This window comes from Rhea americana, unplaced genomic scaffold (genome assembly GCF_003343005.1).
Source record: "Rhea americana isolate MKP2758 unplaced genomic scaffold, rheAme1 scaffold_294, whole genome shotgun sequence".
In the NCBI taxonomy this organism is placed as follows: Eukaryota; Metazoa; Chordata; class Aves; order Rheiformes; family Rheidae; genus Rhea; species Rhea americana.
The window spans coordinates 591778-610758 of NW_028186417.1; the positions used below are offsets into that span (position 1 = coordinate 591778).

The window sequence follows — 18981 nt, forward strand, 5'->3', positions numbered from 1 at the left end:
TGATTCTTACTTTACTGTAAAAATATTCTGTTTTTTTTTCTCTGAAGGTACTGAGTCACATGAACAGTCCAAATTAAGTCAATGAGACTACTGCCTTGCTTTAAAATGAATTATAAGTGTCTCAGTCRGCAGGACCTAGGTGCACTAGAATTCATTAATTTTTTACATCAAAGTAGCACTAGATCCACAGGAAGCAGTTGTCAAGTACCTCTCCTATCCCCATTTGTCCACTATCTGATAAAGCAGGGCCATATTAAGAATTTGTGGGAAGAAAGCAATGGCAGACATTTAACTTCTCTTTTTGAAAGTATTTTTTTTTGTTGTTTTTTTTGTTTGTTTTTTGGGGTTTTTTTACTCAAATATATTTGATAGTGCTTTTCTGACATTGTACTTCCAGATCAAAGACAAAACAGGAACACAGCCTATTTGGACGTGCTTAATTCCTTTTGTATTTAAGAAGAAACTGCAGAAACAGAACAAATCGTAGTGTGATAAAATATGGTTTAGAATAAGTGATCAGAATTCTTGAACAAAAGTGAATTTTTATATAGAGTTCAGGATATACTGATTTCCTCCACAGCATCATGGATTTCACATGTCTACACGAATATGTGCAGCTTGAATATGACAACAAAGCAGAAAAACATTGTCTTCTAATACTGACCTTAGAAATAGTAAATGCTTTGACACTAATTTTCTATCACCCCAAATATTGCTGTTTTCCCCTTGGCTTGAGAAAGCCCTACTCTTCAAAGATCCTAAATCTCTTAGCAAGGGTGATGATCTCAGACCATTTTCAGCAAAACAAAGCAAAACAAATAATTTTAAAAATATATAAGGACATTGAAATTTGTTTTTCTAMGATATTTTATCTATTTATTTTCCACTCTTCAAAAAAGTCAGATGCTGATAGTTTCTACTTTAAGAAAGAATACTGCTATAGAAATCTGCCTTGACCCTGAAAATCCTTCTCTGCAGCAACAGTCATCATGAAACCCTAAGAAACAGATATAACAGAAAACCAGAAGCACATTAAAAAAAAATCAAACTAAAGCATGTGGATCCAGCCTAAAAGCATTACAGGTTGCTCTTTTTCCTCCACCTTTAACTTCTGGGTCCTCTTCTTTTCCATGCTCTCAGAGCAATATTTAAACAATGTATAGAACCAAATTTTCCACTGCAGAAGACAGGAAAATTAGGAACAGCATTCGTGGAAAAGGTCAAGTCTCGTTAATTGTACCAAGCTCTATCAATTTTGAATGATCTGGCTTACAAGGATAAGGTAACTAGCATTCAGCTGTCACTCTGGAAAACCTGAAAATATTTTCAACACTTGTTCTTTCACATGTGGGAGAGGAGATCATATTTTCACATCTTAAAAGGATGTATAGAAACTTGTGGCCTTACTTTATTCTTTCTCTGGCTCACACTCTTTTCTATCTGTTTTAATCTTCTTTTCTCACTTTTTCCCTACAAGCTAACACAGTGCACTCCAATAAAAAGCCCATTTTTTYTTCTTCAGGAAGAAGGATGTGAAGGCAACTTGGGCATTTGCATCAAGATCCATGTTCTATTATTAAACGTGCTTTCCTATCTCTAGACCAGGGGCCATTTTAGTAGTCTTCTAGGATGCTCTTTCAGCAAAAGCTGACGAGGGATTTTGAAAAGCACATAGTAATTGCCTAACTTTTCTCCTTTTCAAGATAATTGATGTCTTAGCATAGAGTTCAAAGGGAGAAGCACTGGGCTTACACAGAGTGTGTGGGAGTTCTCACTACAACTTAAATCTAGTATTCTTGCCACCTTTTCTGCAGCTAAATAGAAGGGATAGGACCAGTCTCAACAAGATGCAGCTTTCAATGGTGCTTTCTCATTTTTGCATGTTACAATGAATGGTGACAACATACAAACCAAAGCACACGTATGATTTCATTGCCCTCCCCTCCTTTTCTTTTTAAAATTAAAACTAACTTTGAACCATCTTGCTATGGAAACCTGGGCTGTAATATCAGCAACATTTAAATGAAACTCTCTAGAGCTGTGACTGAATTCCCTCTTTCCCAGCTCACAACAATCAGAGAGAGTGCTTTGGTATTGCAAGTTCAGTATTTACAAACCTCTGCCCACAAGTAAAGTTGAAATAATTACTATATAAGGCCATCCTTGAAAAGGATAATTAAGTACTCCGCTGACATATAATAAATTCAACTAAGACTATAAACTTCCCTACTATAACAGCATGCAGGGGAGAGATTCAAAGAGTTGATGTCATCTATTTCATTTCCAGAGTTATTCCATGCCAAATATAGGGCTCTGTTCTTCCAGGCTTGGAAAGGCTTTCCTTCCAGGCGCTTCCCTGAGTGCTAACTTCCCCAGAAACAAAACCCTTTCCCCACAGCCAGTGCAGAACAGAACTGCAACCTGTTAGCCCATGCCTCCAACCCTGGAAATGGAGAACTGCGCAGTTCCTCCAGGTCTCAGAAAGACCCGTGCAATGTGGAACTGGTTTCCACTGTGTGGAAACACACAGTGGCTGATCTCCACAGAGTGGAGAAGCTCATGGACACCATCAAAATCTCAGGTAGGGGCTAACCATTTTAACTCTAGTTTGGAAGCATGTGTTGTTGCTGAAAAAAAAAAACAGAAAGCAATACTTCTGCTCTTCAGGAGGATCAATCTCTTGTCACACTTAACGAAAATGAGACATTAAGTTCAGGTCCCAAATGTCTTCTTGCTCAGCAATAGCAACAGCAACAAAAACAACAGACTACTGAGAAAAACTCATTCTGTAGTTCCTCAAATACAGAGTTTGTGTTACATCACTGCCACATTGCAGCAGCAGACAAACATCTTGGTAAGATCCAAAAAAACGAGATGTGTTATGCTGTATTTTCTATAAGCACTTATTATCAAAGCTACCTCAACAACAAGCAGCATAAATACATCTTATGCTCCGCACTGCAGACACAGCACAGTAAAGCTTCCAAGGGACAATTAAAGGCAAAAGAGCCTTTGAGGCTTTTAGTGAAATCACATCTTATGGCCATTAAGTAAATGGATACTGTACAGAGAATTTCCATAGCATTTATCAGTAATGCAAGTTAATTATTTCAGAATACTTCAGACAGCAGAGGTTATCAGAATAGACGCATCTGAGATATCCCATGGGCACTCAAAAGCAAATTCATCCTTGATGTAAACTCACTAATGTACACTGGGACTGAATTTGGCTAAACAAGCTCTCCTTTTCTGAAAGGGTCATGTGTAAATCAGCTGTTGGGCTGCCCAATTCTGTCTTTCAGCCAGCTATCACATTCCTTAGCTGCACATGGAATTTTAAGCATCTGAATGTTTTGTTGAATATAGTGGAATGACATCTTGGCTTAAAGACAAGAGAGTGAAAGAAATGCCTTGCTGGATCAAGGCTTTGATGTCCCACACAGAAAGTTAGCTTCAGCTTCCATCCGCAATAGTTTTGTTGTATCTGGTGTACGCATGGCTTTCAGAGGCTTTGTCTTTTCAGGGAGTTTCTACATACTCCRCTATCACTACCAAATTCTGTTTACTGGTTCATTAATGACACTGTAGCACACAGCAATCAGAACCGGAACAGTTTAGCTTCTCAAACAGCCAACTGGCATTCAGGTTTTCACTTCAGGTTCCATGTTTTGTGATTGTCGCTTACCTTCATCTGGTAAGCTATTTCAGGGGTTTATTGGCCACAGATTGTTTTGTGCTCAAGAGCAGTTTAATCTTCTTCAGGTAAAACTAAATGCACAAGTAAATTTTTCTTAAAATTTTTATAAAAAGTACAGCCACTATGTCAACCCTAGAGTTTGGGACCACTTTTCATCTAATTAATTTCTTTCTGAGCAACCTGGTTGTTAATCAATACTTACAATCTGTATCTGTGGCATGGATTTCTACGTGCTTCCTGCTAGAGGGTTCCTGCAGGCTCACATAAACTTCAAAATTCACTTCATAAATAAGCAAAGCAGTTCAGAATTTATGTCATTAATGAAATATTTAATTCAATTATTAGAGGTGTTTTACTGAAATGTTGTCATTTTCTGACCTGTAGATGTCTGAATTGAAAAACAGAATCATGTTGTGCTGGAATTATTTAAGCTGCAAAAACAATACACCTACACAAATAAYTACATTAGCATAGAAAAAGCAGATGTCCTTGCAATAAATTACAAAAAAGTCTGCCAAACTACAAGATGAAATAAGGCTCGTCAGTGCTTATAGTCTTTGCAAATCCACCTCTTTTATTAATTTAGCCTTGCTGCAGGTCTTGCCCCTGCCCTTATACAAACACTTCTTCCTTTAAAAACTTGCCCTGTGCATTTTCCAATGTCTCTTTAACTTGTCACATCTGGAGCTCAGCTCTGCTTTGACTTGCTTTTCACTCTTGCTACTGCCTCAGGATTTAAATAGTAAAATGGTACAGCTCCTGCAGCTCTGTAAGTATTTTGACTATCATATACCCAGAACATACTGTGGAACAGAGCTGCACCATGCGGTACAGTACTACATGCAGGCTAAAACAACAACTTTCCCTTCCAGCACTTCAATGAACTTCACGTTCCAAGATACTGTGAGAACAATGCACTAGTAACAAGCCACGAACAACCCAACTGCACATTGACAATTAACAAAATATGTTGAGTGTCAATGCATTTCACAGCATCATTTGATTTTGCTTAGACCCAGTATGCAGTTCAAAAGGTTTTTGGCAGCAAACAGCACCATAAATCATAACTCTCATGGCATCTGTTCCTCCCCAGAACTGTATACTGAGTTTAGGATTTGGGCAGGCCATCAGCACAGCTGGATTCTTTATTGAACCACCATATCAAYTTCCAAGTCTAGCTACTGTTCTGCAACCATCAAATGACACAAACATATGAGGTATTTGCTTCCTAATTAAGAGAGAGATCTAACTGTGAACTATTGGAGAGAGAGAGAGCTCTTGGACACTTTTTGGTGAAATGCAGCACACTGATAATTTTGAACAACAACGGATTTCCAGAATCACTAGTGGCCTTTACTCCCCAGTTCTAATTCAAACATGCACTCCTGTTTTCATCACTGCTTTTTGGACGCCATTCGMAGATCAGGCTAGCTTGACTTTTTACAGAGGAAGGCAATACAGTTCCATTAACAAAACTGTACTTATTATATTAAAACAAATGCATCTAATTTGCTATTTCCAGAACCAATTCTTAAAGACACAAAAATGTTCAACCATTAAAAATAACCTTATCTGCTATACTCACGTATGGCAAGCTATATGAAAGTACTCTGATAGTGCAATATAATCACTTTCACAGTCACTGTGTAAAAATGTATTTACAGCAGGATTAACTCCTGCTCACTGCACTCTGAGCTTGCAAGCCTTGAGCACTGCCTGTTCATATTCTGCCAGCCGGTCATGTGTACATTCACTGCAAAATGTGTCCTGCATGGTTCAGAAACGTGGCAAAACAGCATAAAAATGCTCATTTACCAGCAGACTCAAAACAGTGGCTTTTCTAAGATCTCAAACCCCCTTTCGTTCCTCTCTACCCCCCAAATGTGGGGTCTATCATTTTTTCTAGGGATGCTATAAACACAACACCTAGTGAGCAAACTATAACTATGAGGAAAGACGATCTAGGAACCATGGCAAACTGCAAACAAAATTGAAACTGGAGAGGCCATGTTCACGGTTTGACGAGCAGAGAAGTGTTTTTCCCAACAGACCGTACCAAGCACCTTTCTCAGTTAACCATAACACACTTATATCAAGAAGAGCTGTATTTCCCTCAAATCCTTTCTTAATCAAGATATACTGGTAGACAGATGTAAGTCAGCCCACCTACAACCCCTGCAATTACTACTGCAGGACATGGATATTTAGATAAAACATACAGAAAAGAGGAGGACAAGATAGGAAAGGAAGATGACACACGCCACATCTGACTTGCAAACAGTATCTGAAAGGCACCAGAATGGCGATACAGCCCTAGAAATCAGCCTCAGCATTACTAGCCTCAGTTGGAGCAGCACATGGAGATAATGCCTCGTTTGCCTGTCAGCTCTAATACACAGGTTCTGCTCATTGTTTCCTCGTTAGGGGCTGCCTACACCCTTTGCCTCCCATTGAGTGCTTATCAGGGAGCGCCACACACCTATGCAGCTGCTGCCTGGTGAGCAGCTATATAAGTGGTAGGCAGGGGGCAAAGTCTTGTGAATGCAAAAGCAGTAAATGTGCAGATGCCTCTTGTAGCAATGAGTATAAAAAGACTGCAGAAATGCTATCCAGGGCTGGATACAACTGGCTAAAACTGTGCAGCAATGCTCTTGAGTTGGTCTCCTTGCTGGTAAGTTAATATCTTCTTGAGCTCCATCCCAGCTTGGCACTGTAAAAATCCTCAGCAGAATTCTAAGGAAAACAGTGTTGTACTATCATATGGGTTAGTCATTTCCAGGAGGCTGGGCTAATGGCCTGTCTGGTTAGAGTTAGTTAAGCCAAACGAATTAAAACTGAGTTCACAGAGGTGCTTAGTTCACTTCCTGAAAGGACTTTTGCTTTATTTGCTGAGATTGGCTGAACTAGGACTGGGCTTACCCCATGTTTCTGTGTGTTTGGTATATTTTATGAGGGTTTTCTTTTTCTTCTCTGTGAGTCACTGAAAGTCTTACTGGTAATTTCTTTTTTATTTGCTGAACTTAAGCTTTCCTTCTGCTACTCCTGAGGCAGTAAAAAGAAAGTGAAACTTTAGCAGGAGATATTAAAGTGGAGCAATGGTCTATTTTGCTGTATCTCTTCTTCTGGAGGCTGAAATGCTGACTGAGTTTATACCAGTACTTTAAAACTGTGTTGAGTGAATTTTACAGTATGCAAAATGAGCATAAGTGAAGGCAGGATGGTAGTGGAAAAACTCARGCTCCATTGTATGGAGGTTTCATTGTACAGTTCTCCCTTACAGGTTTCTGCTTTCTTAAACTGATTGGGAGTTGTGCATTCTTATACCATGGTCAAGTTAGACTTTGAAGACAAACATTTGGAACAGGTTACAAGAGTAAATGAATATAAGTGGACCCCTTGACCTAACTGATGATATTCCAGTAGCCTTGACTATGCTCAAAATCTCTAAGTCAGAAGCACCTGCTTTTAATTCTACAGGGTATCTTAGCCTCTAGACAGGCTGCCTTCTCCTTAAAACAGCTACTACTAAAATTCTTAAATTCAATTGCTTGCTCCCAAAGTAGCATCTTATATTCTTTTAGAGACTSTTTTACAAGGTCCACATCCTTGCAATCTGATTTAAAAATAATAATATATAATTAGGATCAATTAGAAAAATAATATTCATAGTGAACTGTCTATGGGACAGTCCTCCATCAGGTGGAGGACATCAGGCAAGCAATGAGCCAACAGGACCACCTCACACTAGAAAGAAGACRTTCAATTCAAAATGGCTTGGAATTAAGCAAACGCTTTCATAGGACACAATATGACAATGCTTTCCAACAAGGCTATGTCAAAGCAACTGCAGCAGTCRTATACATAATGGGATCTCCTTTTAATTGCTGCCAAACATCTGTGCTCTCAACTTCAACTCGATGTCAGTTTGAACCCTACTTCCCGATGCTTCTCGGCCTTGCCTTAAGACAAAGAGCCAGGGGGTGGGGAGAGGCTGCTATCCTGCCCCCTCCCCAGATGAGGATGGGGGAGAAAATTCGTGAGACATATGGTCTTGCATAAAATAACCAYTGCAGAGAAGCCTAGAGCAGTGTCAGGTTAGTGAGAATATTCTAATTATATAATGTCTAAGCAATGCCTCCTCTGCAGTCACTGAGTAAACCAAATGTAGACAACAAAACTGTGGGTCATGAGAGATGTGTATTTTAACAGCACTGGAACCTTTACCCTGAAATTAGTAAAAACAACCCTAAATCCATTACTTACCAAGTAACGTAAATAAGGATCAAGAGTAACTCTTACTTTCCATAACAAGAAAGAAGTTGTTTGGGCTATTTTTTCTCATTAGTAAGGAAAAGCTAGCTAGGCAGAACTTATCACTAAGGAAACACTAAATAACTAAATAGATTTCAGTTGGACTTGTGAATGCCTCATTTTAAGGGATTTTACAGTATCACTTATGTAACAGAACTGATAGCCATGCAGGGATAGCTGACAAGTCAAATTCAAATTATAAGGCACATGCGTGCACAGAAGAATGGGAACCATGTCAGTTATGTTGCTGGCTTATCAAGCTCTTRGTTCTTCGGGAGAACATTATATGGTTTGTAATATGTCAGAGAATGTCAAATTAAGGACTGTATAACAGTGAAGGGTAGAGCAGAAAGCATTCTATTCCAGGCCATTGAGTCTCTTTAACAACTACATGCAGTAATTCCCAAAGCTATCTACTCTGTCTCAATCACAYGGAAAACATAGCACAAAGTTAGTTCTGAACCTTGCACCAAGTGCAGCTTGAATATTAGACCACTGAAGTGGATTAAAGATGATGACTGATTTAATCAGAATAATTCTTTTAATGGTAACTTGTTGCATTTCTCCTTCCCCCACCTCCTTAAATATTTAATAGTTTGCTTCCTGGATTCCCAGTACACAAACTGAGCATATTTTCTTCCTACAGGAAATGATTCAATTAAGTTGATGTGTAATTGATAATCAACTGTTTAAGCTGATTTTGCTCTTGAAAAACGTTAACAGCATGCAGTCAGTTTACTGACCCTTTTCCCCTCACCTCCGGCTGGGGATATCACTTAGGAGAGGGGGAAAAATAGGGGGGGCAGTTTCAGTGCGCTCTAAGCGAGGTGGAACGGGGGGAATTTTACCTCTAGGGTGCTGATTTGGCTGAGGGCAGAAGTACCAACTATTTAAAAACAATCTAGTGTCTGCAGGATAAACAAATTGCTTGCAACCTGACCAGTGAGATGTGCAGCTGAGACCCAAGTGGCTCAGTACACATTAACAGTATTAACTCAGTTTATTAAATCATGATCACCCCAGCCCAAAAGCCAGCTCAGATCAAGGAAATCCTGCTGACAGCATATCTAGTGCAGAAGGATTCAGAGATTTATGAAGAAAGGCTGGAGCACATTCTTGTAATGGAATACAACAAATTTTACAAACTGAAAGGACGAAATTGTTCTTAACGTGAAACAGGTCTTGACCATGCTCAGCATAACTGCTTACTGCTCACTAGACTTTGGTTCTTATTTTTTCTTCCCCCTGCTCCCTCCTCACCCCCCAAGAAAACTCACTAACCAACAAGTCATGTGTATCTCTGCCTCTGCATCCCTCCCCATCTTCTGTTGGCCTTGACATATTAGACCATAAGGCATTTGGGAATAGGCCTGCTCCTTGCTGACAGTGACTAGTAAGACATTCCAAGCTGTTGTGTGTGCCAGTGCAATGTACACTTTAGATAATTGTTCACTTTGGGCCCTACAGATTGGCTTTCATCAATCTGTATAATTTAATGGCAGGAACGTGTTGTTAAATGCATAGTAATTGATACAGGAATCATGTAATTGGAGGGGGGAACTCGAGCTATTCAATAGATAAACCCTGTTGTTATTCGAGTGTCTCCGAATTCTAGAGAGATTTTACTGACTGTTCTTCATAATCAGAGCAGACTTTCTCCCTGTTACCAACAAATTTCACTGGAAAGAATTTTCATAATTAGGCAGTAAGATTTTTTTATAGCAGTACCTGCTTATGCTACTTTAGCAAAAAGAGTCTGTCTGTGTCGCTGTCTGTTACAAACCCAGTGTTTAAAAAAGGGCCACAGGTGCATTATGCCTTTAATTTTACCATTCACAGATATACCCATTTTATGGTCCTAAGTAATTCCACTTCAGCCTTGGAGCTGATGCCCTACAAACAGTGCAGTATCTTTCCCCCTCAGGTTGCTCTTTTTAACAAGAGGTACATGAGTAGATATTGAGGAATTTATTTGTATAGAGTAAGGTACTATGCAGCAAGTGAGTCTACTAATTTCAGTGCAGGCACCTCCACAGAAAACACTCAGTGTGATAACGGAATTACTGATATTGTTGGAAGGACTGAATAATACAAATCATTCCCTCTTGTCATGACTCCTTCTCCATCATAATTAAACAACTTGCTAACTTTCTCCCAATTTTTGTTAATACCCTTCCAGTCATGAGATCTGCAGAACTGAACACAGTAGTCAAGGTACAGCTGCAGGAGGGCTGTCTACAGACAGTTATCGACCTGTTTATGGTTAAACAGGGAAGTCAAGATATCTGTTATTTTAGTGTCAATCTTAACTATGAATTTGCAATCCTTTGAAGTTACAAATTTATGCTAAGGGTTGGGTTTTGGTAGATGGACTTGGTCAACTAGGAGATGATTTTGGCTTCAAAAGTACAATTAACTTGTCCTAGGTGATGCAGCTGCTGAGCTTAAATRGCATGATAATTGCTTCCTATTTTTAAGGTTGCATTTTCCCACATAAAATGCCCCGTTCTAAATGGTGCACACAAAGAAAATGCAAAACCAGAGATTAACATTTATATTTCTAACTTCTCTTGGGTATTATTTCTAGAAATTTTGTAACAATATAAAGTAAAATACTTCAAGGTAGAACTCTTTAAAACTATTTTCAGTTCTGTAAGTATCATGTTCCTGTGATCTTATCTAGTAAATCAGAAGGTGGAGGAGGTTTTGTAAGTACAAAATATATTTTAACTTCCTGTATTACATGCTGCCAATTCACTTCAGTATAAAAATGAGTTTAAGTCTACTTACAGCTGTCATACTCTAAAGTTACTGAAGTGAGCTCCATTAATGTAACTTCTGAAGGCACAAGCCTTGTCCAATTCTCTCAGACAATGAGGCAACTTTCACTCACAAAGCAGTAGGACTTGTGTTTGCTTAAGTGAAAAGGGAAGCAGAGATCTCCTACTTTTTTTGCTTTTCAGCAGGTGGCACATACAAGCAATTTAGACTTGCTGATCTGTGCAAAACACATGCACAGAAATCTGCCACACAACCAGGCAAAACATGCAAAAACTGCAGGAAAAACTAGAAGTAAAAGGTTATACTAATTTACAGTTTGGAGTGTTATGGAAACATTAGTGAAACTTCAGCTTTATGAAATAGTCTCATGCAAATCAAATTGACCCTAAATATTGCAGATTGGATTTCTCCTTCCCCCCTCCCCACTGGTACCATTCAAATAGGACAATGATCTTCTAAAGAGAATGACAGCAGGTATACATGCACAACGGAAACAGGGAAGGGTGATCCAACGAAGTACTGTTGCTGTACTCGGAGACCTCAAGTAACTAGAGAGGTTGAGGACAGCAGAGAGRGCGCTGGAAAACACAGAGCCCTCAACCATGGAGCAGAGGTATATTGTCTTATTTAAAGGCTCTGCCAGTTTTATGTAACAGGGATTCAGATGGCAGCAGTATCTTGGCTCCAAGCTCCTTAAATTAATCACTTTTTTTCTACAGTGGTCATTTCAGATTTGATCAAGCAGTTAGGAACAACAGTGGTGAGAGCTGCAACACTGCCAACTTCTGTGAATACAAATGTCCCCTCCTTGAGAGGGGGTCTAATACTGCTTTTGCATTACGGAAAAGACTTCGCCTGATACCTGAGATGTTTCCAAACTTCCTCCAGATTCTCAGCCCCACAGTCTGTAGTTGTCCTGGGGAAACTGATCCTATAGGGAAATGCTGAAAGTCTCAGCCTAAGCTATTTAACAAATACTCCAGTGTCTGTCCCAATGAACACCTGAATATGATATGAACAACCTGAATATGGTTTAGTACCACGTGTAGTTAAATGCAAGTGAAATACTCTTGTGTTAGCTTGCTTTCTTGAAACAGTTTCGGCCCTGACCCTGCCAGTCATCTCGGAAAGATCCTCAGCACCCTTGCATCTGAACGCAGTCAAGACGAGAGCAGCCTCACCAGCACGTACAAAGCTAGTTAGGAAGGTGCTACTTCGTTATGAGACACGCTCAGTTCTAATGTAAATGATAAATTGCTAAATGGTTCTTATCAAATCAAGAAATATTTTCATTTACTGTAAGACATACATAGGAGAGGAGGGGGAAAAAGAATGGATTGCCTTTTCTTGTATAGTACTAACCTGTCACATGGTGATGCAAATTGTGCACTCCCAAACCCTTTCAGTTCACACTGCCATAGCTTGCTCGTGAGGCCATAYTCCATGTAATTATCAGCCAAACTAAATCAGTAAACTGTTCCTGATAGCATAATATCTTGCCTTCAGCACTTTTCTTGTAAGCTCTAGACTTTCTACTTAGATTTATTTACTCTGACAATGCTGTTCAGTCACTATTTAGTGTAGTTAGATATTAGCAATGCCAGAAGAGCTGAAAACTTAGCAAAACAGTTCCCTGTGCACAGAAGTCTGTGCACAGTTCTTTTTTTTTAATCATTAGTTGATATTATTCAAAAGGAACAGTGTGTCATGGAGGTAAAGTCCTTAGTAACTTCACTAGGATTTTTATCCAAAGTAAGAAGGTTAAGATGCAATACAAGCTTTCAAGATCTGAGCTAGGTTTTCTCTAAATGTTCATCTCCAATTCTTGGAGATGTTCTCTTGAATATTAATCCATGCCATCAATAAACATATTTTGTGTGTTGCCAGAAGAATTTTAATAACTGTTTATATGTTGAACAACTGCAGGTGCAGGTACTAAGAGATTCTCTATGATACAGCTTTTCATGTTCTTTCATCAACAAAAGATTAACTGCTCAATTTCTTTTGAAATTCTCTACAAGAGTAACATGACAGCCCAAAAATTTCACAGCTAGGAGTCCCATAGAGACAAATGTGGTAGAGGCTACAAGCAGCTCCTCCTACAATTCCTACTCAATTTTTTTCTTTTTTTTTTTTTTGTAGTTTTGCTTGAGTGTCTTAATTGCTGGGTCAGTGCAGTTTTTTTTTTTTACTTAAACAGTATATTTTTAATTAAAAATGCTTAACAATGTCAATGGAGCATTTCACAACTACACCTTTGACACCACACTTGAGTAATACTTCTACATATTTGTGACATGGGTATTTCATTTCCAACTATTTTGAAATTAGCCTTCCCTTTTGTAACACAGTCTCTCTTCAGGCCTGTTTTCTCTTGCTAACTAACAAAACAGAAATGATTTATAAGTGCAAATAAAAAGGAAAAATGACGACTATTTCATGTCTGATTAGATCTTGCTTACCTAACTTCATAATGCAGTGAGAATGAATCATCACAATCGGTCAGAAACCTCTCAATGAAAATTGAGTTGTAATTACAATGCATCAACCGACTACATTAATACAGCCACCATATGTGCATTTTTTTTAAAAAAAAGCTATCCATGTATACCTCAATCTATGCTCAGTGGTAAAACAAGGATTCTGGCAGTGCATCATTCCCCCACAGCTTCCAACAGATACAGTTAACATCTSTTCTGTGGAAGAGAAAAGGAGGATTTCAAATGCCTTAACAGCTAAATGAAACTCAAGTTAGATTCAGTGCTTTTCTGGAAGATGGAAAAAGTGTTCAACCCTCTGAAAGCCCCACAAGCTATCAAATAACTAGCTGTAACTTGGTTTTTATTTGATTGCTTATCACAACAAAAGAAATTGATGCAGTTAAGAATGAAGTCAGTTGATGACTTTCCTATCAGAAGTGCTTTCTCATGCTCTTTTATTAGTGGAAAGTATCTTGCACAGGCTTGAATAGTCATAATATATAGCCTTTTTACAGACAGAAATATACAATAAGCTGAGTGTTGAAATACCTGTTCAAACTGCGCTCTGCTAAATAAAACCCTAAACAATTCAGGAGTTCAGTCACAGTGTAAGGGAGCAGTCGATGTGTTAAACTCCGGAACACTTCCCCTGAAGTTTGCTTTTTCTATACAGCCTGTCTGTAAAGTAGTCATGTTTCTCCCTGCTAGAGCTAAATTTCTTTTAAAAGCAAGGTTGTTGCCATTATGTGCATTTTTTTTTCTTGCTCCACAGCCATGATACGCATAGATCTTGAGTTTTAGTTGGATAGGGTTTTCCTCAAGCAGCCAAAGGACCTGGTTTGAGGCTTGTGTAAACCCTACCTGGCAAATCTTACCAGGCAAGTTCTTTCCCCCCACACTGCTCCCGGTCCACCAAAAGAGCAAAGGCATTTGAAAGCTCTTGGAAGTTGCAAAGGAGGCAGACCAGCACTTTTGTAGCCAGAGCCCACCCCAGAATACCCTGGTTGAGAATAGGGGATAATGGGACAACTGACATGATATTCTGTATACCTTCTACATATCAAATTACAGAACCCTTAAGCTGAGATCTTAGAGAACCTCAGGACATCCTACACCTGCTGCTCCTTAAGGGAGCAAAAATGGAGAAATCTGATTGCTGGAAAGGATCCAATCTGCATGTTAGTGGCCCTTGATGGAGGGGGAATTCCAAATGCAGTTGCTTTCTTAATTTACCAAGTATTATCTTAATACACACACTTTAAAATGTAGTATCCCTTGAAACTTAATGATCTAATCAATTGGGACCAAACATTCAGCTAGTATAAATAAGATTGTCTCTAATGGCTTCAATGTTGTGTGAGTTAGCACTACCAGAGAAACTGATTCTTAAGTCTTGAAAATGGCACAGAATGAGATTATAAAAGGAGTACTGCGTGGGGTGTACTCTTTTCAGGAAAATAAATGTCAGTGAATGAAAAGGTTGGCTATATCTTCTTAGACTGTGCAAAGAAGCTTCTGAAACTGCATTTATTCTGAGAGAAGGGAAAAAGTTTTTTTGATTATGTCATTAACTTCCACCAAAAAAACACAGTATTTAAGGGAAGTGATAAATTCTTGGCTGTGTAATATCCTGTGAGTAGTATCCTTTATTTTTCTTCTTAAAAAAAAGAGGGAGGGGAGTAAGAGAAGAGAAATGAATTATAACAAGATTTCTCAGAAAAAGGATTTCCTTTTTGCTGTTGACTTCACCTTTGACAATAAATTTGCAATTTTTTCCCCCCATGCTGCTGAAAGCAGCTTTAACATTTATGAGTTGAAATGATGAATGACACAGTAGCAGCACTCATACCCTTTTGTAAAGCACACAGCCTTAAGCTGGAGATGAGGCAAATAAACTAGGTCCTCACAAAAGTGTCTTCTTGACTCACAGCTAAAATACTGTCCAGCCACTGATCACAACCAAATGTTCTTCCTGCTTTGATCCTTTTTGAGCAAATCAGTCATCAGTTAAACCACCCCTTCTCACTGATGCGACTTACTCGTGAAATGTTCAAAAAAGGCACTGAAAGTCTGACTACTTACTGGGAAAACAAGTGGTTAAAACCAAGGCTAATGCTGGCATTTAGAATACTTCCTTATATACAAAGATTTGTGAAACATAGGCATTTCACACATTCCTAATGCTTTTAACTAGTTGTTCTCAACTCTCCCRGAGTAACAGTCTGTCTTCAGACTAAGCCTGTAGCAGCCATTCCTCAGCACATCCTCCTCAAACTCAGTGCACTTAATTGAGTTTGGACTTATCAAACCTCACAAAGTCTGGGTGTGAATAATTGCAGGAGTGGCAGGCAATGTTAATTTACAGAATATCATCTCTAAAATAAGGAAAAGAACATAGTATATTGGAATCACTGATTTAGGAACCAATTCTGCCTGGAAAAGTGGGAGTGAAGGGTATGCTGTAATCTTGACAGTGTTCAGCTTATTATCTGATACTCACAGAATTAATTATTCCTTTAAGTGCTTGGAATCCTCCAGTGACAGGGAAGACTTGTTCTTTTGTATCAGCAATTTTTTCAAGCTTTGGAGAGAAAATTCATGCACACATATGAATTGTATGGCAAACTGAACCTGGTACACTGTTTATCAGCCTTAAAATGTGAAAGGATGTCTAAAAACTACAACTTCCATGAACTTGGCTAGAGGAAAATGTTGAGTCCCTTAACTCTCAGCTGAAGAGGCTGATTATGATTTTTCTAAATGATTTTTCTTAATACAGCCTACTGCTGCTAACAGAATATTTCAGTGGCTATCCACTGTGCCAAACACAACTACACTAAGGAAACCTTTTAGGGTCTGTATCTCAGCAGTAATTTTGCTTCTTCTTGATGTTATCTTTCTTGTTTGCTCTGCATTTGGTTAAAAGGTCTTTCTATGTATCTTTTATACTAACGCATCTTTTATATACTTCTCCATTTAAGGCATGTTCATGGTACAAAAGTGAGTATATTGGTGATTCAAAAGCTTTGCCAGAGCACGGGGACTCCAGAAGAGCTTTGAACTGATTAATGGCATTGATCCTTTTTTCTTTTTCCTATTCCAAGTCTGTTATCCATTCTGCTTGAAGCTGGTCTATAGCTACTCTGTTAATGCAACCTGTAATCTAATGTGGTCACCATCTTAGTAGAAAGGTTTGTTGCTACACCTTTTTCTGCAGGCAGCTACAAGGTAGCATGGCTATTTCCAACAGGTCTTTCCTGCAAGAAAAGTAACATCCACACATTCTACTTATGTTTATCTACACATCTGGGTTTGTTTTCTGAGCCACAGAAGACCTTATACTGCCTAAGGTAACCCCAAACTATTTCCTCTATACTTAATAAAACCCTTTTAAAACCCTGAAACAAGATATTGACTAGTAGTTTAAAACAGTAACTTTCTTACCTGATCTTGTACAAAATCAAGGACCCCAACACAGTAAACTCGAGCCCCCAACTCTCTGGATTTCTTTGCCTGCTCCAGAACAGAAAAGAGGAGTAAACATTTTTTTTGTTGTTGTTGCTGTTGTTCAACAGGCAACATGCTCTTTGGAATATAATAAGCACTTTCAACAAGTGCTCACCTCTTTCTCTGCATACAAGGGAATCTGACCATCGAGCTTGCCATCTGTCAATGCAATGATGATACTGGAAAACCTCGAGGTGCCTTGCTTCGCAATTTGCTCATTAGCCTGAAAATGAAAAATATTTATCCAGCTTAAAAGTATATCTGAACGTGTAATCAAGACAYGTCACCTAAGCTAATGTAGTGTTTGAAACAACACACTACCTCATGTTGAAACCCTTCTCTTTAGACAATCTTTCGATTCCTCTTTACTAGTTACTAACAAGGAAACCATTCATCAGTGGTAGCAAGAGTTCAGGCGAGGCTGTAGGCAGTAATCTGGATTGGACAAGGATGATGACTGACTTGAGTTCAGCAGTGAGCCCATCTCCAAAGTGCTGGTGAAACTTTGGAAAAGCTTCATTCTTTCAGGATGGATGCTCTGTGGGCTCTGAAGCTCACACCTCTTTAAGTGCACCATAATGTTTCTTTTAGCAACCCCAGATTTTCAATGCTAGTCAAATGGTTCCAAAGTATGAAAAGAATAGCTTAAAGCTATCATTTTTTTAAAACAGTAATAAACTTTTGTTTGTCTTTTCAGTGCATGCACTGCAATTACAAACTTGCTTCTACAGCCATAAATGAAGAAAAATCAGTTTCACAAATCACAATCACAAAACAGTGAAAGCTTAGAAGCTCATCTCATCCCTCACCTTCAGGGATGAGAAATGACATTTTARCGAAATGACAAAGTATAATTTTATTGTACCCAAGAAAATGCAAGGAATTGGAAACTCCATAATTAAGATATCACAAAGTTAAGATCAGTTGCTCTGAAAATGCTCATCTGTGCAATTAATTGTCTACAAGAACATTCTCCAGAAGACACAATTATACTCACAGCCCTACAAAGCTACATGTGACTATTTACCATGTAGTGTGGTATGCTGTATGATCTATGACAAAGAACCACTCTCTAGTGCAAAGGATAAAACCAAACAAATGGCGCATGTCAAGTTTTGATGATGGTTTATCTCCTGCATGGGATTTTCTGAATAGCTGGACAGTMTTGAGACCATGTAACAAAAAATGATTTGAGTGTAGCAGGCTGAAATATGCAATCCGTTACAGGTTGTTGTTATCTAACGGGTCAGAAGAGAGGATATTTTCATTGCAATGAGATGGGTAAAACCTACCTGTTTTAACCCTTCGTGTATGTATGTGTCACCTGCTGGTTTTACCTCCTCTAAATCCTTAAGACCTTTCTTGATTTTCTCTCTGAAAGCAATAAGATAAAAGACTTAGAACGGCTGGGGGAAGCAGCTAGCTTATTGATGGAGGAATTTGTCTATCATAAATGAGTCCTGAAATTAGAACCTGTAAAATAAAGCATTTAGTTGAGATATTATGTGAAGGCAGATTTTACATTCACAACGGAAGCGACACTGTGGGTAACAGATATTTTAGATCTAACCAGATGATATGCCATAGTGAGTCAAAGAGTTAGATTCAAGTAAAATCTTTCAGATGGAGTGTAGACTGCAAAGATATGGCCAAAGCCCAGAATTAAACAGCCAGGTGGAAAATCTGTTGTTGTTTTAAATTTAATATGCTTGCTTAAGCTGACATCACTTCTAATCAAACTGGATGTGAAAAAAGAACAGTTTTCTTATCTGTATCAACATATATATATATATATATATATATATATATATATCACACACATATTCCATTCCATTATTTTCCATGACAACATGCAGGTATATAAAGGGGGGTGGAACAGAATCAAAGCAACTGATACCTAATGAAATTTTTTAAGAAAGAATTTAAATGCAGCATTTTGCAAGACTCCTCTAATAGTTGAGGCAATAGACCAGAAATCAGGATAAGGTTTTAAAATTTTTGGCTCTGTTGCTGTCTTTTTATATGGCTCTTGACATGGCATTATATCTATACAGGATGCAGTTCACTTATTCTAACAGAATAATGTTGTCATGGGCCTTAAAATAAATCCGTTGTTGACTGTGAAATTCTCAGTTAACTATGGTGGTAAGACTGGAGGTGCTGGTAGGTTTTACAAAGAAATCTACTTCCAGCACAGTCAGTATA

The 18981-nt window shown here is 38.5% G+C and overlaps 1 protein-coding gene across 3 annotated transcripts in view; it reads right to left on the reverse strand.

The window, feature by feature from the left end:
- Positions 1-18981, reverse strand: part of ANTXR2 (ANTXR cell adhesion molecule 2) — a 121936-nt gene that overhangs the window by 92794 nt on the left and 10161 nt on the right. For all 3 annotated transcript variants that reach the window (XM_085309237.1, XM_085309238.1, XM_085309236.1), the window contains exons 4-7: positions 18069-18150; positions 16892-16999; positions 16714-16782; positions 15770-15850 (exon numbers count right to left, since the gene is read on the reverse strand). In XM_085309237.1, coding sequence (XP_085165363.1) covers positions 15770-15850; positions 16714-16782; positions 16892-16999; positions 18069-18150 — 340 coding nt within the window. The remainder of the gene's footprint in view (positions 1-15769; positions 15851-16713; positions 16783-16891; positions 17000-18068; positions 18151-18981) is intronic.